The sequence below is a fragment of the Schistocerca americana genome, chromosome 3 (assembly GCF_021461395.2).
Source record: "Schistocerca americana isolate TAMUIC-IGC-003095 chromosome 3, iqSchAmer2.1, whole genome shotgun sequence".
In the NCBI taxonomy this organism is placed as follows: domain Eukaryota; kingdom Metazoa; phylum Arthropoda; class Insecta; order Orthoptera; family Acrididae; genus Schistocerca; species Schistocerca americana.
In genome coordinates, this window is record NC_060121.1 from 93,861,266 (window position 1) to 93,888,839 (window position 27,574).

The 27,574-nt window shown below is 40.8% G+C and overlaps 1 protein-coding gene across 1 annotated transcript in view; it reads right to left on the reverse strand.

Moving 5' to 3' along the window:
* Positions 1 to 281: 281 nt before the first annotated feature.
* The window catches only part of LOC124605892 (basic salivary proline-rich protein 1-like), a 44,369-nt gene continuing 17,076 nt past the window's right edge, over positions 282 to 27,574 (reverse strand). The window contains exons 2-5 of the mRNA XM_047137840.1: positions 24,836 to 25,035; positions 15,458 to 15,679; positions 1,014 to 1,855; positions 282 to 373 (exon numbers count right to left, since the gene is read on the reverse strand). Of these exons, the coding sequence (XP_046993796.1) occupies positions 282 to 373; positions 1,014 to 1,855; positions 15,458 to 15,679; positions 24,836 to 25,035 (1,356 nt within the window). The remainder of the gene's footprint in view (positions 374 to 1,013; positions 1,856 to 15,457; positions 15,680 to 24,835; positions 25,036 to 27,574) is intronic.

The following is a 27,574-nucleotide window of genomic DNA, read 5'->3' on the forward strand; positions in this document are numbered from 1 at the left end:
GGCAGGTATTTCCAGAATATGGACTTCCTGCTGGACTCTCCTCTAGTGGGCTTAATGGGTTACGTACAGGGTTCACGTTATATGAGCCAAAGGGAGGTGAGAGCGTAAATTTTGGCTGTTTTCCTCCTTTCCCAGAAGATGAAACGGCAGCTATTTTCAGAATTTGGACCTCCTAGTGGAGAACCCTTTTGAGGTTGTGAACCATAAGGAGATGGAAATGGATGTTTCCCTGTCTGTTTTCCTCTTTTCTCAGAAGGCGATATGCGCCCTTTATTATGTGATCAATCAGATGGGTGCTTATTTCCAGAAGTTGAACCTCCTGGTCTGTGGGGATGATGACTTTCATATTCAGCTACTTTTAATTTACACAATACTGCAATTATAAATGTTGTGTTGAAAGTGATTTATGAACTAACAGTTTCTGTGAAAATATTAAACAGATACATAATCTGTCACACTTTCACTGCAAAGTATGAACCAACTGCTTGAGCTAAAAATATTAGGTGCCTTACAGCTTATTAAAGGCAACAAAGTTAGTATCTAGCGTGTAAACAAGCAAAATAGCCTTACGACCCTGTGTTCCATAGATTTGTAACAGTCCAATACTAATATACAATACCATGGTCCTTCCTTTTTGGTGGCTGTGTCGGTTTTGATTTTGCTTTTGGCTTTGACAGAGGGGATTTTAGTTACGGTTTTGGTAGCGGTTGTTTTGGTTTTGGTATACTTATGCTTTCGATGGTGAAGGTGTTGGTGATAGTGGGGCAGGAGTAGGAGGAGGTCATGGTGATATTTGTACTTCTTGCAGTTAGCTTAGATTGCAGGCTATATTTCATATGAACCGAAAGGTTTTCCGAAATTTAGTTCTCGAAAGTTATTTCCAGTAGACAGCTTTTGCGATCCCTTATGTTTTTGATCCCCTTGTGGCTTTCTCTTTTGATTATGTGACTCATTGAGAAGTGGCAAAGGATGTTTTACTGTTTGTTTTCCTCCTTTCCAAGGAAGTGATTTACGCCCTTTCTTTGGCTGTTTTTCTCCTCTCCCAGTAGGTGATTTTTGCCCTTTATTATTTGATCCATTGCAACGGCAGCTATTTGCACGATTTGGACCTCCTGGTGGAGTCCCCTTTTGGGATAGTGAACCATGAGGAGGTGGAAATGGATGTATTCGATGGTTTTTTCTCTGCTCTCCTTGATTCCCAGGAGGCAATATTTGTCTGTGATTACGTGATCCGTCAGAAGGGTTCATATTTATAGAATTTTGAACTCCTGTTGGAGTCTTCACTACTGGTCTTAGAGGTTTATTTACTGGTTTTAGATTGTATGAGCCAAAGGGAGGTGGGAAGGTAAATTTTGGGAAGTTATTTCCAGAATTCGCGTTTGTTAGTCTGTCAGGATGTTTCTCTTTGTGTTTTCCTCCTTTTCCAGGAGGTGGTAGATGGCTTTGATTATATGATCCATCGGAAGGGCAGTTGTTTCCAGAATATGGACCTGCTGATAGAGTCTCCTCTAACTGTTTTACTGTGTTATGTACAGGCTTCTTACTATATGAGCCAAAGGGAACGGGGAACGCCAATTTTGGCTGTTTTCCACCTTCCCCAGGAGGTGATTTCTGCCCTTTATTATTTGATCCATTAATACGGCAGCTATTTCCAGAAACTGGAATTCCTGATGGAGCCCCCTTTTGAGATTGTGAAACATGAGGAGGTGGAAATGGTTGTATACGATGATTTTCTGTCTGTTCTCCTTGTTTCCCAGTATACGAACTTTGATTATGTGAACCATCAAGAGGGCGCTTGTTTCCTGATTCTGGACCTCCTGGTTTCTGGCGATGATCACTTTGATGTTGTGGAGGTCTGTTGGTAATTGGAAAGAGATCGGATAACTTACACAAGACCCAATTCTTAGTGTCCCAAACAAACACAATCTGTTCCTTATTTTCAGAACCTAGTGGTTTATTATTAACCTGGGCTGGTGCAGTCGCAATCCATTGATTATTTATGTTAACAATTTGAACCCATTTATTTTCTATCCATACATACGTAGGTGACGAATTTGGTTGATATTGGAGTAACTTTTGAGGGGGATGGAACGAGTTAACTTTGCCATCCCATAATATATCAACTGAAGTTAGGAGTAGCCATACATCATCGACAAAGACGTACAGTGGCTGGGGTCTTTTCTGAGTGTGTGAGGGTGGGTTTGGTGGTCGTCTAGGGGTAATTGCATCCCATTTGCCGTTTTCATAAAGGACCTCTTCCCAAATATTTTCTGTCCACACATATCTCGGTGGTAGTGATGCGCCTGGATGAAATGGCCAATTGGGTGGAAGCTGAGTGACTTTCACGGGTATGTTGTCAACTATGACTTGACTGGGGGGCGGTAACTGGTAATTATTATACACTTCCACGTGGAGCAATACCTGTGTCGGTACTGAATATTCACTGCGCTTGTATTTGGAGACAGGTGATCTGGGCCTGTCATCTAACGACCTCCTAGCCCGGTGGTGGAATAATGATGGCGACAGACCAGAAGATGAAAGTCCGGTAGGTGGCTGTTGCCCTCGTGGCTGGTCATCTGCTGATCCATCTGGAGACGACACTCTGCCTGCCAGCCGATGTGGTATGGCTGCCCTTTGAAAGTAAAACACAGGTAAGATAAAAAGTCGTCGACTGTATCATCACTGGTAACATTTTCTACAAAAGATTTATAGTGCATTTGAATGAAAAGCCAGCTGGAGTGGCCGAGCAGTTCTAGGCGCTACAGTCTGGAACCGCGCGACCGCTACGGTCGCAGGTTCGAATCCTGCCTCGGGCATGGATGCGTGTGATGTCCTTAGGTTAGTTAGGTTTAAGTAGTTCTAAGTTCTAGGGAACTGATGACTTCAGAAGTTAAGTCCCATAGTGCTTAGAGCTATTTTTTTAATGAAAAAAGGAATTCCATAAAGATGCACAGATAAATCTAAAAATTCCCTAATAACAGGAAGCAGGGCATTGTAGGCAGGAGTGAAAGGCCACAAAAATAACCTGAGTTATAAGTTATCAGCTTAGAGATTTCTATTCATAAATTCGTTCTCACTGTTTAGTAAGGTAGTTCAGTTCAAAGACGCAAGATATTGTAACATCCTGTCTCGTCCTGTCCGTTACACGTTCGTTGCTTGTCGTTGGGAAGATATACTTCTTCTCTTTCGTCCTAAAACGAGATACTGTGTGAATACAGAAACTGATGTAATTTTTTACACAAAGATTCCGATTAATAAGAACCATTTATTGTTACTGTTTTTTCACTGCAACAACACGCTTAGAGAAAGTACGTATCTTGGTTCGTACTACGTACGGCGATACAATTGTAGGAAGGAGGAAATAATATGTATTGCTAACACATGAATAGTAACCATTTAACACAATCTTGACAGTAAAAATAAAATTTTCTCACAAAACATTAACGACAGAAAAACGAAGTTTTACTGTTAAGTCCGCCTACCAAGGTAGTGTAAGTACTGCACTAGGGGAATGGAGAGAACATAATGAGTAAAATCCAAAAATACATAAGGTTTCTTAGAATTTAATTCATAAATTAGAAACTGAAGGTTCTGTTTCGGATCCACGTCACATTGGGCATCCTAGGACATTACGGTAAAGAACTCAGTCTCTGTTTGGCTGTTTGATTATTCCAGTGAAGCCCACCGGACAGTTAGCGGCAGAGTTCAAGGACATATCACGTCGTTTAGTCCAAAGGAAATTACCCTAGCAGAACTTCGGCGCGTACATTTCACGCCTGACACATGGACTGCTGAAAGATGATACAGACAGGTGGCTACTATTTTGTGAAGTTACGCTCGATCAGTATCGACTTGACACGATCTCCTGATGACACAGCAATAGATTTCTTACTTTGGAGTATACGTAAAGACGAATACTGTGGAAGGCAACAACGAGTACTTGATGAGGTGACCGATTACACTCAAGACACGTCCCACGCACAATCTGGACAACAACTTTCAGTTGTGCCCGCATCCGCGTCAGAGCGTGCCAGGTAGACTGCAACGGAGTGCTAACGAAGAAGGAAAGCAGTGTGATACAATGATTATGACCACTCGTCAGCGAATTTGCCGACCGGCCCCTACCGTCCGCGGCGCTAAACGCAGAGCATTCCAGTTTTACTTATTCACACAACTCGTCGATGCCATTACTCGCAAGGCTCTTATACACAGACCGGTAGTCGGAATAGCTGTGAGTACAGTAACCTTACAACCTACATACATTTCCACCTCCTCCCGTATTCGTAATGTGTTCCCTATCAAATTCAAAGCTACACTAATAATAGCAACACAACGGGATTTTACGACGTAGCAGCAACTGCTGTAGCTGCAGACCTCAGTGAGGAAGCGACGCTGGTGCTCAAAAGCAGCCACGTGTGTATGACGTCACAAATTCGTGGGTCTCGGTATAATGCTGTTCCGACACTTCGAATGACAGTAAAAGGGTTCAGGCCAACGTTGTTTACATTCGTGACCACTTTATGACGTCAGTTCCCTACCTATGACGTCAAAAGCCACGCCCCATAATCAACGGCATCATTAATTATACATCATATCTTTCAAAGTATAAGAGGTCACACACACCTCATTTCTTGCAACAGTGGAGGCCATTAAAAAGAAACAGCCAATCCCAAACCAGTATTTTACAGGCGATTAAAGTGAAACAGCCAGTGGCAGTGCAGTTCCAGAGCCACCATCTCGGCCATATCAAAAATATCGGGTCCAATGGTATTCACACTTGGTGTGAGGCAAAATTAAATAAGTCCCCATCAAAGAACTACGTGTAAACACACACACACACACACACACACACACACACACACACACACACACAACACCTGACTTTTTCGATGTGAAACTGTGCAAACGATTTGTGTTATTTACCATAAGTACTTTAAGGTTCACCAGATTTGCAGAAACCATGGTCATTTTCAAAGTATCCAAGCGACCCGTACTAATTATCAGAATGCATAATAGATATTACTTTCACGTCTAGAATCTGTGTGAAAAATACATCAGCAACGCCTTGTTTATGCCAACTGACACAATGTTGTTTTCATGTCTAAAATAGCGATCAAAATATATAAAATGTGTAACTTACAGGATTTCCACTTCAAAATTGTTTTATAACTATATTAAACACGTGTGATCCTCTAAAATAACATTCTAAGAACGCAGCTGGCCCTTCACCCTAGGTCTAAATGAGACAGCCTCGGGGGTGCACAGTTGCAGCAGAGCAAGGAGATAATGAGGTAACAAAGCACACTACATCTTACTATTAAGCGTTATATTGGTATCTCCATATTTAATTATCTGTCAGAATAGGTAAGTGGTGTTGACGTTTTTATCGTAGGCCTCCTTCAGTGTTTGTTACTTGTGATACAAAGATAAAACTATGACCATCTCATGATTTCAGAATATTTTCAATAATGCTTTACCTCACGAAACGCCATTTTAAAGGGGACGGGGATGGGGGGGAAAACGATAATGCATCATGTTATATAATAACAAAACATGAAAGATGTTATTGACAGGCTAATATTGATTTTTACTCGTATTACGTTTGATCTTGACATGTTTGTGTTTATGTACAAAAATGAACTTTCGAGGAAAGCTGTGACATTTACGGATCCTAAAACGATTAGAGACTGTCATTATTTTCCATTCATTAATCAGCTGGTAAAGAATACCTCAGAAAAATCATAATTCACCAAATACTATATATATAAACACGGCGCACACACAAAGACAAGACGAAACGATCAGGTAGCATTTTTGGGAGAAGAAGATGTTCTGATGAGATGTTTAATTCGCTGTTTCACTTAAAGTGCGTACTTTGAAGTACGCAAATATTACATCTTGATGCACTGAATATTGGACGCAAACACGAAATATGACCAAAGAAAGTGATGATCAAGTGTCCATATAGAAATGTCTCGACAATATGGTCTTTGCACCAAAATAAAATTACTTATGAAATAACTGAAGATTTAGAGTATAAAACACATGTAGTCCGCTTATCGTAATTCACACATGTAACTACAGTTAACTGAGTGTCAAAAAATTCTATTTTTCAAAATGTACGAGATTTTTAAAGCAAAACACATATGTCACTATTGCCATAGCTTAGCTGTTCTGCTACATAAAAATTACACAAGATTCACATAATAGCATCACTGATAAAACTTACTGATTAAGTAACACTCACCGCGGACTAACGTTCTATATCACTACAAACTCTCCAAGGTGCAATGGATCCTCGAATTAAATTTTTCCACATGTAAATTGTCCGTATTGTGGCTTGCTTATAGCTTGCTGTTGATATAAAGTACAGGTTAATCGATGGGCTAAGTCTGATATTGCCATGCATTAAATTTGTCAAAATACATAAGCCACAGCTACTTGATGTAATAATTGTCTCCGTAATTCTTTGTCGACGTCTGGAGATCCCTGCAAAAACGACAGTAGCAACTTCTTCCCAGGTTTCCCATCTTTGAATGGAGTCTCAACTCCGCAACTAGCTTGTCCACACCTCCTATAAGTTGACTTCTGTTAACATCGAATCTATTCTATGACTCTCTAAGTTCTGCTTAACTAACTGAGCTCCACATTCTTCATCCAGTATACAGGAGGGTGCCATTTGTTTAGAACTGTCCAGAAATGTAAAATGTCGTAGTTATTCTGGAAAGTTTCTACAACTTTGGGACTTGCAACGAGCATACCATTTTTACATCTTCCAAAGCTGAAAGCATTCGACGGTCTTCCTACTTGAGAATCTTCGTTCCTTCCCTTTCCCCATGTCGAGTTACAGTTGTAAAACTGATGCAAAATAATGTGGTAAGCAATGATAGGTGACACAAAGAAATAGTCATTTAGAACTGAAGTAGTGTTCTTTTTCTTGCAGTAGGTGTCAACTACTGTCTATTAAAACAGTTTTCTAACATCAGAATCTGACAATAAGTATGTCACAGATGGTGCCAGGTAATGGGTCTTAAAAAAAAAAAGTATTATAATTGCAGTAGCAGTAGCTATGGACCTCAGCTGATGGACCTTTAATCTACATCGCAACTGAAATAGGCAGCACTTTTTTAGTGCTGTGGGTGTCAGCTACTGGATCTTAAAACGGTATTGCCATATCAGTAGCCGACAATATCTTGTGCAGAAGGTGTCAGATACAGGGTCTTTGAAATATTTTGTAACACCAACAGCTGCACATGAAGTGGATGACAGCTGCTGGATCTCAAATACTACTTTTATATGAGAACCTGACAGTGTGTACTTGCAGTGGGTGTCAGGTACTGGGGTATGAAAATGTTTTGTAGCACCAGAAGCTGACACTTCATGTGCCGTATTTGTTATTGAGGGGCAATACTATTGGGTGGGGCATTATAGTTTGGTTTACAGGGTGGCTATCATTATCCCAAACACATGGTGATTACATACACTCCTGGAAATGGAAAAAAGAACACATTGACACCGGTGTGTCAGACCCACCATACTTGCTCCGGACACTGCGAGAGGGCTGTACAAGCAATGATCACACGCACGGCACAGCGGACACACCAGGAACCGCGGTGTTGGCCGTCGAATGGCGCTAGCTGCGCAGCATTTGTGCACCGCCGCCGTCAGTGTCAGCCAGTTTGCCGTCGCATACGGAGCTCCATCGCAGTCTTTAACACTGGTAGCATGCCGCGACAGCGTGGACGTGAACCGTATGTGCAGTTGACGGACTTTGAGCGAGGGCGTATAGTGGGCATGCGGGAGGCCGGGTGGACGTACCGCCGAATTGCTCAACACGTGGGGCGTGAGGTCTCCACAGTACATCGATGTTGTCGCCAGTGGTCGGCGGAAGGTGCACGTGCCCGTCGACCTGGGACCGGACCGCAGCGACGCACGGATGCACGCCAAGACCGTAGGATCCTACGCAGTGCCGTAGGGGACCGCACCGCCACTTCCCAGCAAATTAGGGACACTGTTGCTCCTGGGGTATCGGCGAGGACCATTCGCAACCGTCTCCATGAAGCTGGGCTACGGTTCCGCACACCGTTAGGCCGTCTTCCGCTCACGCCCCAACATCGTGCAGCCCGCCTCCAGTGGTGTCGCGACAGGCGTGAATGGAGGGACGAATGGAGACGTGTCGTCTTCAGCGATGAGAGTCGCTTCTGCCTTGGTGCCAATGATGGTCGTATGCGTGTTTGGCGCCGTACAGGTGAGCGCCACAATCAGGACTGCATACGACCGAGGCACACAGGGCCAACACCCGGCATCATGGCGTGGGGAGCGATCTCCTACACTGGCCGTACACCACTGGTGATCGTCGAGGGGACACTGAATAGTGCACGGTACGTCCCAACCGTCATCGAACCCATCGTTCTACCATTCCTAGACCGGCAACGGAACTTGCTGTTCCAACAGGGCAATGCACGTCCGCATGTATCCCGTGCCACCCAACGTGCTCTAGAAGGTGTAAGTCAACTACCCTGGCCAGCAAGATCTCCGGATCTGTCCCCCATTGAGCATGTTTGGGACTGGATGAAGCGTCGTCTCACGCGGTCTGCACGTCCAGCACGAACGCTGGTCCAACTGAGGCGCCAGGTGGAAATGGCATGGCAAGCCGTTCCACAGGACTACATCCAGCATCTCTACGATCGTCTCCATGGGAGAATAGCAGCCTGCATTGCTGCGAAAGGTGGATATACACTGTACTAGTGCCGACATTGTGCATGCTCTGTTGCCTGTGTCTATGTGCCTGTGGTTCTGTCAGTGTGATCATGTGATGTATCTGACCCCAGGAATGTGTCATAAAGTTTCCCCTTCCTGGGACAATGAATTCACGGTGTTCTTATTTCAATTTCCAGGAGTGTATATATCGCATCTTGGTAGTAGATGGCAGCTACTGGATCTTAAAATAGTATTGTAACACCAAAAACTGGCAGTGTGTGTCTCATAAGCTGACAGTGGATGCCAGCTAGTGGATCCCAAATACTACTGTAATACTAGAGGCTGAAAAGTTTATGTGCCATAACGAAGCAAGATATGTCAGTTATTGAACTTCGTTTATTTTACATTCAGTTACAGATAAAAACGCACAATATCTTTACAAATAGGCTCATACATTGACATGCTATAGTAAAACTGTAAAAAAGTGGCCCATACATCGCTGTGTTACTGCAAAACTTGTAACGAATTACATTACAGCAACACTGCAACAAAACTACCCCATGCATAACTATTGTTGAACTAATACGTAAACTGCCTTTGTTATAGCAGGGATTTTAACAAACTAATACATCCATCCCTTTATCACAACAACATTGCCATACACATCAAGATAGTTACACCACACTGTAACATGATGATGCATGGAGCCATTTGTTACAATTTAAGATGATCTTTATCTGCAACTAAATATAAAATGAGGGAAGCCAACAGCTGATACCCACCGCTAATTTATGGCACAAACACTGTCAGTTTCTGATGTTACAGTACTTCGGCTTATGGCACAACAACATCAGCTAATGGTGTTACAATTCAGTTTTAAGATCCAATAGCTGACATCCACTGTCACACAGTGTCAGTTTCTGGGATAGCTGTACTGTTTTAAGATCTGGTAGCTGACACACACTGAGAAGTTACGGTACATATTCAACTACACTTGTTTGGGGTAATGCTCCCGGCGGAAGTTCGAGTCCTCCCGCGGGTATGGGTGTGTGAGTTTGTCCTTAGGACCTTAGGATAATTTAGTTTAAGGAGTGTTTAAGCTTAGGGACTGATGACCTTAGCAGTTAAGTCCCATAAGATTTCACACGCATTTTTTGGGGTAATGGTAGTCACCCCAACAATCATTGTCACACCCTAAAGTATGAGGAGTAAAGGACATTACCTTGTCAGTTGACCATAGCATCCAGGGTAGTCACCATACATCAACCAACCATCACTGCCCCACTATACATACTGCACATACACATTTTCAGTTTCTGTTTGCAATGTAATTTTGCGATCCTATAGCTAATACCCACTACAACAAACAATACAGACTTTGAATTCAGTAACTGACACCCACTGCGCATATCCATTGTCAACTAGCAGTGCCATGATGCAGCGTGAAGATCTAGTAGCTGACATCAAAATGGTTCAAATGGCTCTGAGCACTATGGGACTTAACATCTGAGATCATCAGTCCCCTAGAACTTAGAATTACTTAAAACTAACCAACCTAAGGACATCACACACATCCATGCCCAATTCAGGATTCGAACCTGTGACCATAGCGGTCGCGTGGTTCCAGACGTAAATGCCTAGAACCATTGTACATACATACTATTGGCTACTGTTGTTGCAATACTGTTTTAAGGTGCAATAGATGGCACCGGATGCACAAACACAGTATCAGCCACTGGTGCTTGTACACTGTTTTAAAAACCAGTTGCAGACACCCACTGCACAAACACACTGTCAGCTTCTGGCGTTAAGACGCTGTTTTAATATCCAGTAGTTGACACCCACAGTATGGTTAGAATATTATTTCAGTTCTGAAAGCCTATTTTCTGTCATCCCTCACTGTCTTGCCTGCCTAGCATACTATTTACTTTCAGTTTCCCAACTGTAATTTGAGGTACAAGAATAAAAAGAATGGGTGATTCTCAAGTATGATGAACAACAAATAATTTAAACGTTGGAAGCTTCAAACCTGGTGTTCGCATAGCAAGTATTAGTAGTAAATTTTACAAACTTCCCAGAACCGCCAGCGGAATGGGGCAGCCGTGTGGTCTAAGGCGCCTTGCCACGGTTTGCCCAGATCCCCCAGTTGGAAGCTCGAGTTCTCCCTCGGGAATGGATGTATGTATGTGTGTATGTGTGTGTGTGTGTGTGTGTGTGTGTGTGTGTGTGTGTGTTGTCCATAGTGTAAGTTAGTTTAAATTAGATTAAGTAGTGTAGAAAAATGTCAGTTAATGCACACATATAGGAAAAGCAATACTATAACGTCCAAATATAGTGGTACGGTGCTTGACACAGTCACGTCAATTAACTACGTAGATGCAACATTGCAAGGTGATATTAAATGAAACGACCAAGTAAGTTTGGTAGTAGGGAAGAGGATGTTCGAGTTGTGTCTATTGGGAGAAGTTTAAAAAATTTTAAATCATTTGCAAAGGGGACCACATGTAGAACAAGAGTGCGACCCATTCTTGAGCACTGCAAGAGTGTTTGGGATCCCCGTCCAGCAGATTATAGCAAGATATCGAAGCTATTCAGAGGTGTCCTCCTAGATTTCTTAATTGCATGTTAGATAAACTTTTGAATATTATTGAGATGCTTCATCAACTTAAACGAAATCTCTGGAGGAAAGGCTGTGTTCTTTTCGTGAAACACTTCCAAGAAAATTTAGAGAACTAGCATCTGTAACTGACTCCAGAACTATTCTACTGCTGGAAAAGTACATTTGCCTCAGGACTGCAAAAACAGAATAAGAGAAACTCAGGCCTGTAAAGAGCATATGGACAGCCAGTTTTCCTTCACTGATATGCAAGTGGAATGGGAAAAGGAATGGGCAGTAGTAGTACAAGGTACCCTCCACTGTGAATCATGCAGATATGTAGCTGTAGATTTAATGTACATATAGATGTAGATTATATGTTTGCTGAACCCTGACCTTCCACCAATACATTCATGAGACTCCTGGCAACAATAATCACCTGCACTTGCGATACCTCCGCATCCACCACCTGACCCACTAATCCCACAGGTCTTCTAGCTACAGCAAGCACTTCCACTCTGTAACTCGCCACAATATGCCACACATCCATTCCCCAACACCACAACACTTCCATCTCGTGCTTGGATTCAGTTTCAGGCATCTTATTGTCCTGTGTGATCGTTCCTTGTGTGCTGTCATCCTGTTAGTTTCCCTCTCATAGCGATCAGTTAGCTATACTAGGTCTGGTACTACTGTAGATTATTGTGTGGTATATGATGGATACCAGATGCCAGTACGTGAAAGATTCATGACCTAGCGCACCAACCGCAGTCAAAAAGCTTGTTAACCGAGGCCCGGCGATCATGGTTAAAAGTAAATCGTGTTTAAAATGTTTTTGCAGTGTACCAACGTTAATCGCTCGTCAACAAACCGTCGCCAGCAAACCATGCATTTGACTACTGTAAACTCTGTACATTGCAACGGAACGTGCCCTGGCGACGCAAAGATGTTAGTAAACCTGAAATTGCACAGATAATCGGTGGGGAGTTACTTCTTTGCTGTAGGCTTTTAGCGGATTTGAAAGTGGAGTTAACGACTATGATATATATGCATAACCACCATCTCCCAATAAGAGACCTTTGGTACTTCTCCGTTTCCAAATTGAGCTCTGGGAGTGCAGTTGAAAAATATGATACTGTCGTGCATAGAGCCCGACCACCGATCGACAGTATCTCTTATTAACAAATTGTGATCAGTAATGATTTCACAATTAAAGGAAAAATATGATATCCTATTGCGGAAAAGTTCTGCATTAAGTCCTCCAGGAGACTGAATCTTATATGGGTACAATCCAAGGAAATCGGTCAAATTGACTAAATCTGTACATCACAGAGCAGACTTCATCTCTTGTAGGAAATTTTATAAGGTGGGGAGACACTGATGCTACGATATCTGATGCATCACCGTTAATTTGTTGTGCTGTTGTACGATGTATATTACTCTTGTCGCCAATAAGAATGTTGAATGGACCTGTTGCAGATGACCTTAGAGTAATCAAAAGTCCGTTTATCGGCGAAATAAAGTTATTCCGATCAGCAGGAAATTATAACCTATCATTAATTTGGGTTAATAACTACTTCATTGTTCCTTTCAGCAGACGAAATCTCTCTTCAAACTTCCTGTCATCATAATCTTCAAAAGGGTTTCCCCTTTCAAAAGTCATTCCAATTGACTAAAACTATACATCACAGAGCAGACAGTTTCGGCCACGATTTAAATGGTCAAGGTATAACAATTCTTCCTCAGTGCCATCCATAACATCAAAATGCCCCGCCATCTTAATAGCGTATGTTTCTAAAACCGCGCTTATGTCGAGAAACCGGGAAAGAGCCATGGTTAAATATAACCGCGGTCGATTCCCTCCTTTAGCTTAGATCGATAATGATGCACCAGAATGTTGCATTGAACAGGACTACATATCGAGTTAACCGCGGTTAACTGTTAATCGAGATTGGTCCACTTAGCCATCAGAGTGGAAATAATAGATTTTGCTTGCCAATCGGTATCAGATAAGAGAAATGATATGCAACGTTACTTACATAATTTGGGAAATGAATAGCTAATTGTGGCCGCCCCCTCCATTAATGAGGCGATTAAAAATATTAAATAGAAATTAAAGCTCAGTAACGAATATTGGCAAGAAAATATTTTAGCCTCGTTACTCTGGGAGTAATGTTGTATGAGGACGTGAATTACCAAGACAGCTTAATTCGCTCAGGGTGATATAAAATTCCACGCTTACGGATACCGGTTCAGAAACGAGTACAAGAAGTATTACTACAGCGACATTCGTCACTTGAAGAACCTGTTGAATCCTTTTAGAACCATATTTCAGAGATAAAAATACAACATTGGAATAATAAATTTCAAGATTTGGTTCAAAGGCATGCAAAATGTTGAAAGGTGTCCATTATAACCGGCCATCTTTCATATATTCTGTTTTTACCTAACTTCGTCTCACGAGCAATCTTTGGTATTACTAGTGTGTGGCTTCCTCATGTTTCTTTAGTTTATGACTTGGCGAGTTATACTGGAACAGAGAGGTCACTTAGGCAATGTTTTCGGATTAGTAGTAGAGTGTCACATGTGCTTTCAGTCAATATTTATATCTTCTATCTGATTCATGACCAGGTTTGGTAAGCTGGTGTTTCATTCACCATATAGGTTGTGTGACATTTTCAACGGACATAGATCTTTGCATATGTATGCTAAGGACAGTACATGTTTCATGTAATTTTAATCAGTGTTGTCTATGGAGACTAGTGTATGCTTGAAGCATGATAATAATTGAAAGTTAATTCAGATCTTATGCCGTTATTTCAAATCCATACTATTCATAAACATGGTGGTTGAAATTAAAGTGAAGCTACTCGCAGATGTCCAGCATGGGCTGTAGTTACCGTATTAGTAGTAATGCTAATGTGATAATTAGCAACCGATTTATGGTGGAAAACATTAATACCGATTATGGCCACCAGGTGCAAATCTGGCGCTGTGCATGATCTCCTTGACATCGCCGGTGCTCATAATGAACAAATTGTGTTAAGTAGTAATTAATAATAAAACCAACATTATGCGTTTCTCACTTGCTTGACCTTTTCTGCCAACATCTATTCCTAATCCATTACATATGCAAACATTTATATGCGCCTTTTTTTGCATTCACAGTGCCATATTTGCAACTGGAGGCCAAAATTTGGAAGTAATATTTTTATTCAGCATAACTTCCCACTCTAGTGACGTATTAGAATATCTACCATCTTTCATCTTCATACGACAATTATGGCCCACACTGGACTTCAGTAAGTAGCTGCACTTTTATTATAGCCACCAGGTATCATAGTTAACTGAAGTGACATTTTGTGAGATTGTAGATGTGAACAACTTTAAGAGTATGCACACATGCCTATGCGGGAGTAACTAAGCTAATCTTTTCTGTGGCTAATTCAATTAATTTTTCGTTCAGCATCATATTTGCTCCTGAGGAACGTCCAGAAATAAGTCGTTCTTAGCATTAGTAAGTTATGTTAAGATTATGAAAGGCAAGTTCGCTTTGACAGTTTCTGAGCTGCAGCTGCTTTCCCATCTCTTTATCATGTTCCGTGACAACGTTATGTTTATAGATCACAAACAACAGTAGATCATTTCATATGCCAAGAGAAATTTCGTTGTGTTGTGTCGAATCATTTCTGTGCATAGTCGGATGATGTAAGTATATTATTTATTTTTGAGCTTCACTGGCTTTCCGTAGATGGCATCTTTAATCAGGGTAATTTCTTGTGGTACTTTAATGTCCAGTGCTACTAGCGAAGTCACACCCAATTTGACAGACACCACATAATGTAATACTGTTAAAGAAGGATATTTTCAGGAACGATAAGAAAGTTTGCATCTAAAACAGGCTTTATTCGTCGATTTTGTAAAGAAGTTTTAAAAGCGGACGTTGCAACGTTGTAATTCCAAGAGTGTATGTTCCAAGGACGTCTCACGAAATGACCATGACGAGGAAATGAGATGAATCGCGATTCATACAGAGACCTACCGGCAGTCGTTCCTCTGACCATTCGTGAATGTGAGTACTTCTGACACGCACCGTAAAGTGACTCGCAGGGTGTAGGTGTAGAAACTAGAATACAGTAAAGTGGAACCTAGGATACTTACATGATGATGGCGAAGACTTCCTTCCAGTAGGCCGGCATGTTGGCCGCCTGCAGTGTAGGATGTGAGAGGCAGGCACGCAGCTGCACGGGGGGTGGGTGCCGCGGACTCTGCTCACTCCAGGGGTTGTCCAGGGGTGGTGGGGGCTGAGGGGGCGGCAGCAGGGTGCGCAACAAACGCAGCCAGCCCGTCTCCCCCTGCCGCGATCCCACCACGCTCTCTGGGCTGCAACAGCGAGCGCGCAATTGTCAGTCTGAAAGGGATGACCTGACGAGGAAAGTCACAGTGGAGGAGAAACTCAACCCACTGACGTGGGCTCTGAGGTGGCCTGTGATACCGGTTTTTCGAAACTGCTTTCTCAGCACCCTTCGAGTTGTCTCATACTTATGGGGACTGATGGTCTCTGAATAGACACAGATTTCCTAAAACAGTGCGACGCTTCTCTCAAAAACACTCGATAAAATCGACACTGAACATCAGAAGATATCCGAGCGTAGGTAAATATAAAATACTTGTGTCATTTTACAAGATTTGCTGATATCTAACACCATTAACATAAATACTACATGTTAACTTTTAGAGAAGAGGACTAATGTTCTGTGGATATTGTTACACTTCTGCTGTCAAATTTCTCTAATTTGCATATGAAACAGCTGAAACAACGCATCAACAGAAAAAATATTCTTCGAGAGAGAGGTAAAACCCATTTCTACATTATTCTCAGGGATGCAAATGCACACTGAAATTGCCTCCTTTTTTCCTTGTTCATTTATTTAAACTTTATTTATTTGCTCAGTTCAATAATTTGAAGGATGTGCTGATAGTACTTAAATTTTGTAACAACATTTGTACAAAATTGTAATTTATTGTATTTCACCACAATAATAGATTTTAGTAAAAAGTTTTGTAATCAAAATCCTTCAGTGGATTCTCACTATCATCAAATGAAATTATTATTAAGAACCACTGAAAATGGGTATAAGTGTATGTTACACATCTTCTCCTAAACCAATGAATATACATCAATCAAATTTGATAAATATATTACTTATTATCTGCAAAGAAATGCAGTGAGGGTGAGTAACACCTAGTTCCTATGGCAGTGGGGCTGAAGGAGAAAGCGTTGGTAATTCCTGACATCTAGGCTGTCCTGCACGATAGGTATGTTACGTTGGTGGCATCAGATATCTTTCTGAGATGATTTGTTTGATGTATATTCATTGGTTTAGGAGAAGATGTGTAACATACACTTATACCCATTTTCTGTGGTGACATATCAGCAATCTGTAAAACCTGATGATATTTCTACCAAACTTGACACAGATATCACTTGCTGTATAAAAAAATTACTGAGGCAGTTAAACATTGCAATACACCCTGCAACTGATGATCAAGGTGAATATCTGTGACATAAAATCGTAGCTCAGGAACACCTGGAACAGTTTCGATCAGATTTGATATATACATGGCTCACTTTGCAGAAATACTGAGGGAGGACGATACCCCTATTACCCACAAAAGTGGAGGTGGGGATGAGGAGGAATGATACTTAAAAGTGTTTGACCGCAATGTGTTGGTATTTATTTCCTGTATTTAGTTGACTTGCAATATTTTAAGAGTATGATGTACAAATTGTGTTGTTTAGTGTATCAGCCATATCACAAGACTATGCAGAGCTGCGAGCTCATAAATTCGTCAATGTGTTTTGGGCCAAAGATTATGCCACATGGCTGAATATAGCAATTACTTATAATAACGACTCTGGAGCCACTTTGTGTGAAACAGCAAAAGACTGGACATGCTCCTCAGATTCATTTGTCAGAGCAGGGGAAATAATCTGTTTGATACATATGAAATATGCGAAGACATACGTGTGAAATAAGTTAAATATATGTGAAATTTAAATATATGTGAAATATTAGTGATATCAGTGTACATGGGTGGAGCCATTGGCAAAATCTAGTTTTTAATAAAAATAAAAACTATTATTTTAGTTTATTTATTTCTTTGTTTCTTTATAGATTTATTTAACATGGAAAGATTAGACCCATCAGACCTTCTCTTACATCTAACCAGGCACTCTATATATTTTACATTAGATTCAGTACGGTAAGTATGTCATTAGTCACATATAATACAGAATGTATGAAACGTCTAGCATTTATTACAGTGCAGAAAAGAACAGTTTACATTCGTTTATGAGAAGAATAACGGTAAAGACAAGTTGCAGGCAGGTATATCTACACTAAGAGAAACAGTAATAATGGCAATACGAAGGAAGGTGGAGAAAGGAAGACAAAACGACCTGGAAAAGTATGACCAAAGAAGCTGGCGGAAGAGAAGATCACTTGAAAATGAATTGAAATTTGGTACAGACATCCGAAATGCCTTAGTGTTAACTGAAATAAGTAGCTATATTAATAAAATTATTCATTCTCTGGAAACAGAGAAAAACTGTTTTATTTTTCATTAGACACTTTGAATTTTCTCTGCAAATTTTAATTTATTTTTAATTTTCACATTTTAGTATCATTAGTACGTAAAAATTAAAAGATGTTAGTCGTTATGACAAAATGATTCCGTATTTGTTAATTAACTTTCAATGTCAATGTAAATATAGAATTTTAAAAATATAAAAGAAATTTTTACTGCTCAAGAGATTTGATCCAGGGACTTCATTATTAAATAACTATTGGGCATCTTCTTGAGCTGACAAAAGATTTGTTAAAATAGTGTAAATGTTTTGTACTTAATTTTTCTTGGATATGTTCTGATATTCTAAGATCATTGTTTCGAGTTTTTTTGTGGCTGTTGTCATACTGCATCAAGAAATTGACATCTGGGCCCAGACTTTGAAGTCCTTTTATGTATGGGGAAAATTGAAGGGGGCCAGCCTGCGAGGTCACCTTGACAGCGTCCACTGTGGGTTCTTTTTGGTAATTAGGTCTTTCTGTCGACTCTTAGATGTGTCTGAAAATAATGGGTACACATGTTTCCTATTCATACAGTAATTAGAGGATACCACCGTAGCTATACTTTTGTATGTGATGCCATTAACGACATATCATGTGAAACAATATAAAACTACTGAGAATAAGTGATTCAGAAAGCCCCTCCTGATGGATACCTATTAGACCTACTGGAAACTAACACACACGAACTCTTTGAGGATATCCACATTTAAATTAGAATGAACTGATCGCGATAAAGTTGCATAACCTGTGATTACCAAAGTACACAGGCAACTGAAACAAGCAGAAAGTAATTGAGGAAGGGCTGGATACATGTACGTCTAGTAGAAATCGTCCTGGTGGGATGGACCCACCATAGTACACTGTCTCTGTAAATAAACTTTAAAGAAACAGTAACTACTGCAACACGGATGAAAAAAGAAACTACAGACAGAGACATGCTAAGTGACACATTTTTCGCTATGAAAAGGCCAATGCCTTAAGTCTTCTACGACTAAAGTGGAAGAAAGTTATCGAAAGAACTCTTCAAAGATTTTTGTACAAAAGAAGAGCCCAGAGTAATATCCCAGTCTAAATCTCTCAAAGATGATACAGAATTTGTAGGCCTCTTTTAATAACAATATACGAAAAAATCCTTGGATCGAAAAACTGCATCGACTAATTGAAAAAATGCACGGCTCACATCTGTGTGCTAGAAGATGACAGAAATGGAGCACAAAACTACCAGCTCAAATCCATGTGTTGTAGAACATTACAATATGTTCTGAGCTAAAACGTAATCAAGTGTTTCGAACAGATTGACCCATCCATGCAAACCAGCAGGAATTCTGTAAACAACCGTCATGCGAAAACTTACTCCCTATTTTCTTGTTTGACGCGCTTAAAGCCACGGATCAAGGCAATGAGGTGCTTGCAGTATTTCATAATTTGCCAAAAGTGAAACTAAATTTGCGACTGGATAGAGAATTTCTCGATAAGAAGGGTGTCGTAAGTTATCTTGGATAAAGAGTCACCGACGAATCTAGAAGTAGCTTTAGATGTGCATCAAGGAGATCCGTTACAACCTTTGAGGTGCCTCTTGTATATTAATGGCCTGATAGATAGCATTAACAGTCGTAGACTCTTTGTAAATGATATAGTTACCTATCATGAAGTATTAAATGAAACACATGAACAACCTCCAGACTGATCTTAATTAGATTTCAGAGTAGTGCAAAAACTGGCAACTTCATCTGAATTTTCAGAAATGAAAAAATATACACTTTACGAAACGCAAAAGCACAGTATCGTATGACGATATCAGTAAATCACGATTAGAAGGAATCAACTGGAGGACAGATAGAGGTAACAATTTTTGTGGATATAAAACTGAAAATGATTCAAATGGCTCTGAGAACTATGGTACTTAACATCTGAGGTCATCAGTCACCTAGAACTTAGTATTGCTAACTAACCTAAGGACATCACACACATCCATGCCCGAGGCAGGATTCGAACATGCTACCGTCGCAGTCGCGCAGTTCCAGACTGTAGCGCCTAGAACCGCTTGGCCACTGCGACCGGCTATGAAACTGAATGATAAAGATTAAATCGTAGGTAAAACAGAACAGGAATCTGACTTCGATTCACTGCGAAAATGCAGTCAGTCCAGAAAGGAAACTCCTTACACGACGTTCTATCGACTGATAATGCTGCTCAGGAGTGTGGCACGCATAGAGATAGATTTAATAGTGGATGATGAACGTATACGAATTATGCCAGCGCGAGTGCTCGCAGGTTTGATTAAATCACGGAAGAGTGCCATGGAAATGTTGAAAAACCTCAAATGGCAGGTACTTGGAGACAAACGCCAGAAACCTACTAAAGATTACTTACGAAGTTTCTAGAAGCAGTTTTAGTTGAGGAATCTAGGAATGTACTGCAGCCCAGTTCCCTAATGTACCTCTTAGAAAAAAGGAATTGTCCTCATTTAAACAGGCTCTGTCGTGATCACACACAATTACCTTAGAGTCGACTCTTCATTGAGTGACACGTTTTACACCGTCCCTTCACCAAATATTTCTTTGGCTAATGAAACACAACACAAATTACCTCCGTTACTCATTACTAAATTCTTTGGCTCTGAATCACATTAATAAATAGCCACAATAAAGTTTCATAGTGAGAAAGAATCTATCAGTTACTGAAGAAGAACACAATGATGCAAGTAATAATTGTAAACATCAACAGTTTACGAATCTTAGAGACACTTCCTATCAGACATACAAACTGGCCTGAAAATCATATTTCTTAGTCACTCTGTGAGAAATGCAGAACTCGGGTTTGCCCATATCCTAATCGACAGAAAAAGTAGAACATCTGTCCTACAGAAAAAATGTGCATGGTCTCGGTAAAGGCGAAGTAAAATCTGCAGCTGATCCAGCTCTCCTAGATGAACACCTGAACCAGTACATCACATTACCTGCAATAACAATTGATACACAAACGAAACACTCATTGATTGCTTCATGTACTTAAAGGACTGTATCCATGAAGACTTGTGTCTAAAGCTTCTTACTTGCAATACTGCCAAAAAAGCCATCATGCGTATCAGATCAGCATCTACTGGGCACAATGGCGTCACAGCCCAAATGATGAAGCTTAGGGAGGCGTTACGGAACCTAAGGCACGGAAACAGGGACCAGTTAGGCTGCTACCTACAAAGAACATTGCCATCTTCTTGATTACCGACCAATCTGCATTCTTCCTGCACTGTCTAAGGCCTTAAAATGTATATGGTGGTGGTGATAAGTCCTAAGGGACCAAACTGCTGAGGTCATCGGTCCCTAGGCTTGCACACTACTTAATTTAACTTAAACTAACTTATGCCAAGGACAGCACGCACACCCATGTCTGAGGGACGACTCGAATCTCCGATGGGGGAGCCGCATGAACCATGGGAAGGCGCCTCAGACTGCGTGGCTACCCTGTGCGGCAGAATAGTCCGTGACCAGCTAACCGACTACCTAACCACAAACAATCAACAAGACGAATACCAGTCCGGTTTCTTTTTACATCACAGACAACATCTGCTTTAATACATGCAACAATTGATATGAAGCTTGCCATGGATGCACAGATGGCGACTATTATGTGCTTCTAAACACTTCAGCAGTCTTTGAAACTGTTGACTTCGATAGTTTATTTGCGAAATTTAGCAGCTTCAATTTCTCACCAAGTGCAGTGCAGTGATTTCGCTCACATTTGATATATCGTCAGCAATGTATTGTGTCTGGGACCGTAAAGTCACAATGGAGACATATAGTATCAGACGTCGTCCAGGGTTCGGTATTACCACTATGTAAATGATGCGTCATCAGTTTTGTCCTACTGCAAACACGACATGAACGCTGTGGCCTGTGACCTCCAGGTGTATATAAGTGAAAAACAAAATAAACTTGAAGACGCCCATCGAGAATCCCATATGCTTCATAACATTCTCTATCATAATAAATTGACTGCTGTGGACAGAGAAGATCTATCCACTGCAACAAAGACATATGAAAACTAGATTAAAAGATGAATACAACAGTACCAAATAAGTGACTGTACAGATATATAGTACTGAAAGAACTAAGTGGAAACAAGGTCCCGGCAGTGCGGTTCTAGGCGCTACAGTCTGGAACCGAGCGACCGCTACGGTCGCGGTTTCGAATCCTGCCTCGGGCATGGATGTGTGTGATGTCCTTAGGTTAGTTAGGTTTAATTAGTTCTAAGTTCTAGGTGACTGATGACCTCAGAAGTTAAGTCGCCTAGTGTTCAGAGCCATTTGAACCATTTGAGAAACCCATTACCAATGGTTTAATTTCAATGTACCCAATACCCAAACGGTACTGGTTGGTCATAATAGTCTCATAATCCCGAATTATCTCGACTCCCTACCATCTTTAACCCTAATTGGGACAAATAGGAACCCGTCTCCTTCAGCAAAGAGTCTAGGAGTAATAATAGATGAAAATATAAATCGGACTGAACACCTATTAACAGTGTGCAGGATGGCATCAACATCTCTCCATCCTCTACAAAAATATAAAAAGCTCTTCCTTCTTGACCTGAAAAAACAACTTGTACAAAACTTACACTTTCAGTTATTGATTACAGTGATGTTATCCAGCAAGACCTTTCTCAGGAAAGCTCACGGTGCCTGAAACTGGTTGTATCTGTGATGATCGATTCTTTGATCATATTTCAGTGTCACATGCACAGCTACACTGGCTGCAGACAAGCGCAGAGACTTCCATACCCTCTGTCTCCCCTGCTGTATTATCAACGTACACTGTCTCCCATATCTCTCCTCGACCTTAACGCTCTTGCCTGAACAACATAGCAGAAACACATCAGAGCAAAGTTCTTTCTCCCCTCCTCCATCACTCAGCCACATTATAGAAGTGCTTCTCGGTAACAGGAACCTGTTACGGCGTAAAGTCAGCGTCGGCACGAATCGGGAACGACAGAGAAGAGAAGGCTGAGAGAATTGGTCAGCCAGTCGCACGCTGACCGACCTCACTCCAGGACGACAACGCGACAGCACCAGTCCCTACGTGAAGGCGACGTAAGCACCGCACGCGACTGATGGCAGCCCACTTCGCTAGCAGCTTCAACGTTAGGCACTTCGTTAGCTGACGCACCGTAGCTTCTTCATTAACAGTTTCTACGTAGCGGTGAGAGATCAGCAGTCACTGCAGTTCAGTTAACGGACTTCCATTAGTAACGGACGCTAGGAGCAGAAGTGTCACTTGTGTTTGTCTGTTCTGAAGAAGACTTATTATTTTACATGTCGCCCCTAGCTTACGACACATCTGTGTCATTGCACTCGTGGATCATGCATGAAGAACTACAAAAATTCTCAGTTCAAAGTATTTGTACTTGTCTTTTGTAATAAAACTCATTAATACGAGTTGTTTGGTCGTTTGTCTAGCGAATCGCGTATGCAGGATTCCTAGACACAACAGAACCTGGATCTGGAATAACCTCCCGCAGTATATTAGAGTATTTAATGACATCTCTAGCTTCAGAAGACAGTTAATGACATATATACTTATGCAACAATAATGATTATCATTGTCCCTGTACGCAGTCGTTACTCTTGTATATCGTTCTCTCCTACCAGATCTTCCTCATTTCCCAGTATTCTTAGCCGATGTAGTCTCCTTAAATATCCTGTCCCGAGAACTCGCTATTTCAGAATATGTTTGCTTTGTACACTTACAAATTCTTTTTATATCTGCTGCCACTATCATTACTGTTATTATTGTCATTACTAGTGGCAGCAGCAGCAGTGGTACAAGTACTGCCATTATTAACTTCATTAACTCATAGTATTTACTTACTCATATTTTCACTATAGGCGCTCGAATTATTTTAATACTATTTCTCATATTAAAATTTTTATTTCTTGGGTTACTTTGATGCAAACAGGCATGGTACATGTGGAGACCTGGTCCAGTGTAATAGTGTATCAGATGGCGCTAATCAGATAAATAAATCATGATAAATAAATAACTAAAAACACTGCATGTGTGAATGTAGTGCGCTGTAGTTACGAAGGGGTTAAGACGGGTAAACAGGACAGACTAGCTTAGAGAAATGCAACAATCTAATGTTCGGTCTGAAACCCACAACAACAACCGTTGGTTGTGAGTGGCAAGTTTTACGTATTTAACTTTAATCTTTGCTCTGATATAGATATTACCTGATTAGCAACGATTTCCCAATACCCAATCTAGTTCTTGTTTATGTTTGCACTTGTGTTGTAATTGTGGGACACCCTCAATATGCCAGATGCAAGAGAAATACATACAATTTTCAGTTCAGCTGCTCAATAAGGAAGCGGACCCCTGTAACCCTAATCCAACTTTCCAGTAATTTATTGGGGTGACAGGCAGTGCTAAACAGCGTTACCAGGCCGTTATGTTCCAGTTCATCCATCTGAACGATGCGTACTTAATGTGAATTCTTTAAAAGTGCTTAAGCAAAATTATTTTACAGGAAAGCACAGAGAATACTTAAGCCATTGCACAATTTGTGATAATATATCAAAATCAAAATTCACTTCTATTAGCTCGTTCTGTGTTCAGCACGAAGACTGTTCAACTTCACCTCTCACCTCACCAGTTACCTTCTACTGCTCCATCAGGTTGTGCAAAATGCAAGAACGAGGATGATGAGCAGCGAGTGGTAGAAACTGGATGAACAGAATTCCGAACATTAATAAATGTAAAGCTACCATCGAGAGTACTTTGGTTATACTGAATAATCGTGGAAGAACTTAAATCACACGTTCAGCGTTGTGGTAAATTTCTGGAAATAGTTCTATGTGCTTTAACACATTACAAGTAATCTGAGTAATTGAAGCTAGTGGGTTACTGACTCAGAGTTGACGACGATGACTTCGCTGATGGTATGGCGAGCATCCAGAGCAGAGATGTGGCTCAACAGCTTCCTGGCGTCATCCACAGAGGAGGGCGGCTTGACCTCACATGCCAGCCCACTCTGCGTCCGCACGATGACAAGAAACTGAGGCAGCATGGTGGCAGCCTGTGGCGTCCACTGGTTCACCGATAACACTACCTGGCAATGAAATAATGACAATACAATATTTTTCTGCAGTAGTACAAGTTTATATGCCAACTAGCTCTGTAGATGAAGAAATTAATGAAATGTATGATGAGATAAAAGAAATTATTCGGGTAGTGAAGGGAGACGAAAATTTAATAGTCATGGGTGACAGGAATTCGAGAGTAGGAAAAGAAGGAGACGAAAACATAGGTGAATATGGATTGGGGCTAAGAAATGAAAGAGGAAGCTGCCTGGTAGAATTTTACACAGAGCATAACTTAATCATAACTAACACACGGTTTAAGAATCATGAAAGAAGGTTGTATACATGGAAGAACCCTGGAGATACTAAAAGGTTTCAGACAGATTATATAATGGTAAGACAGAGATTCAGGAACCAGGTTTTAAATTGTAAGACACTTCCAGGGGAAGATGTGGACTCTTACCACAATCTATTGGTCATGAACTGCAGATTAAAACTGAAGAAACTGCAAAAAGGTGGGAATTTAAGGAGATGGGACCTAGATAAACTGAAAGAACCAGAGGTTGTACAGAGTTTCAGGGAAAATATAAGGGACAATTGACATGATTGGGGGAAATAAATACAGTAGAAGAAGAATGAGTAACTTCGAGCGATGAAATAGTGAAGGCAGCAGAGGATCAAATTGGTAAAAAGACGAGGGCTAGTAGAAACCCTTGGGTAACAGAAGAAATACTGAATTTAATTGATGAAAGGAGAAAATATAAAAACGCAGTAAATGAAGCAGGCAACAAGGAATACAAACGTATCAAAAATGACATCGACAGGAAGTGCAAAATGGCTAATCAGGGATGGCTAGAGGAAAAATGTAAGGATGTAGAGGCTTAACTCACTAACGGAAAGATAGATACTGCCTACAGGAAAATTAAAGAGACCTTTGGAGAAAGGAGAACCACTTGCATGAATATCAAGAGCTCTGATGGAAACCCAGTTCCAAGCAAAGAAGAGAAAGCAGAAAAGTGGAAGGAGTATATAGAGGGTCTATACAAGGGCGATGTACTTGAGTAGAATATTATGGAAATGGAAGAGGAGGTAGATGAAGATGAAATGGGAGATATGATACTGTGTGAAGAGTTTGACAGAGCACTGAAAGACCTGAGTCGAAAAAAAGGCCCCCAGAGTAGACAACATTCCATTAGAACTACTGACAGCTTTGGGAGAGCCAGTCCTGACAAAACTCTACCATCTGGTGAGCAAGATGTATGAGACAGGCGAAATACCCTCAGACTTCAAGAAGAATATAATAATTCCAATCCCAAAGAAAGCAGGTGTTGAGAGATGTGAAAATTACCGAACTACCAGTTTAATAAGTCACAGCTGCAAAATACTAACACAAATTATTTACAGATGAACGGAAAAACTGGTAGAAGCCGTCCTCAGGGAAGATCAGTTTGAATTCCGTAGAAATGTTGGAACACGTGAGGCAATACCGACCCTACGACTTATCTCATAAGAAAGATTAAGGAAAGGCAAACCTTCATTTCAAGCATTTGTAGACTTAGAGAAAGCTTTTGACAATGTGACTAGAATACTCTCTTTCAAATTCTGAAGGTGGCAGGGGTAAAATACAGGGAGCGAAAGGCTATTTACAATTTGTACAGAAAGCAGATGGCAGTTATAAGAGTTGAGGGGTATTAAATGGAAACAGTGGTTGGGAAGGGAGTGAGACAGGGTTGTAGCCTATCCCCGATGTTATTCAGTCTGTATATTGAGCAAACAATAAAGGTAACAAAAGAAAAGTTCGGTGTAGATATTAAAATCCATGGAGAAGAAATACTGCTTGCTCAATATACAGATTGAATAACACCGTGGAGAGGCTACAACCCTGTCTCACTCCCTTCCCGACCACTGGTTCCCTTTCATGTCCCTCGACTCTTATAACTGCCATCTTGTTTCTGTACAAATTGTAAATAGCCTTTCGCTCCCTGTATTTTACCCCTGTCACCTTCAGAATTTGAAAGAGAGTATTCCAGTCAACATTGTCAAAAGCTTTCTCTAAGTCTACAAATGCTAGAAACGTATGTTTGCCTTTCCTTAATCTATCTTATGAGATAAGTCGTAGGGTCAGTATTGTATCACGTATTCAAATATTTCTACGGAATCAAAACTGATCTTCCCCAAGGTCGGCTTCTACCAGTTTTTCCATTCGTCTGTAAAGAATTCGTGTTAGTATTTTGCAGCCGTGAATTATGAAACTGACAGTTCGGTCAGTTTCTATAGATTTTTTATGATTCTATAGGATTTTTATGTTTGTATAGGATTTTTAGATTTCTATAGGATTTTTATGTTTCTATAGGATTTTTAAATCGTATCTGATGAATACAGGTGTGGTTCCTTCAACAGAGGTGATCGTGCAGGAAGTCTTCCTCTGCCCATTGTTATGGAGAGTTATAATAGAGAGGATATGTTTTTTTGGCTTCGAGTGCACTTTAATGACAGCTTAGGATTGTTAGCAAATGGAAGATGGTATTGAAACAGAGCTACAGTGTATTGCTCAAGGTTTTTGGGAGT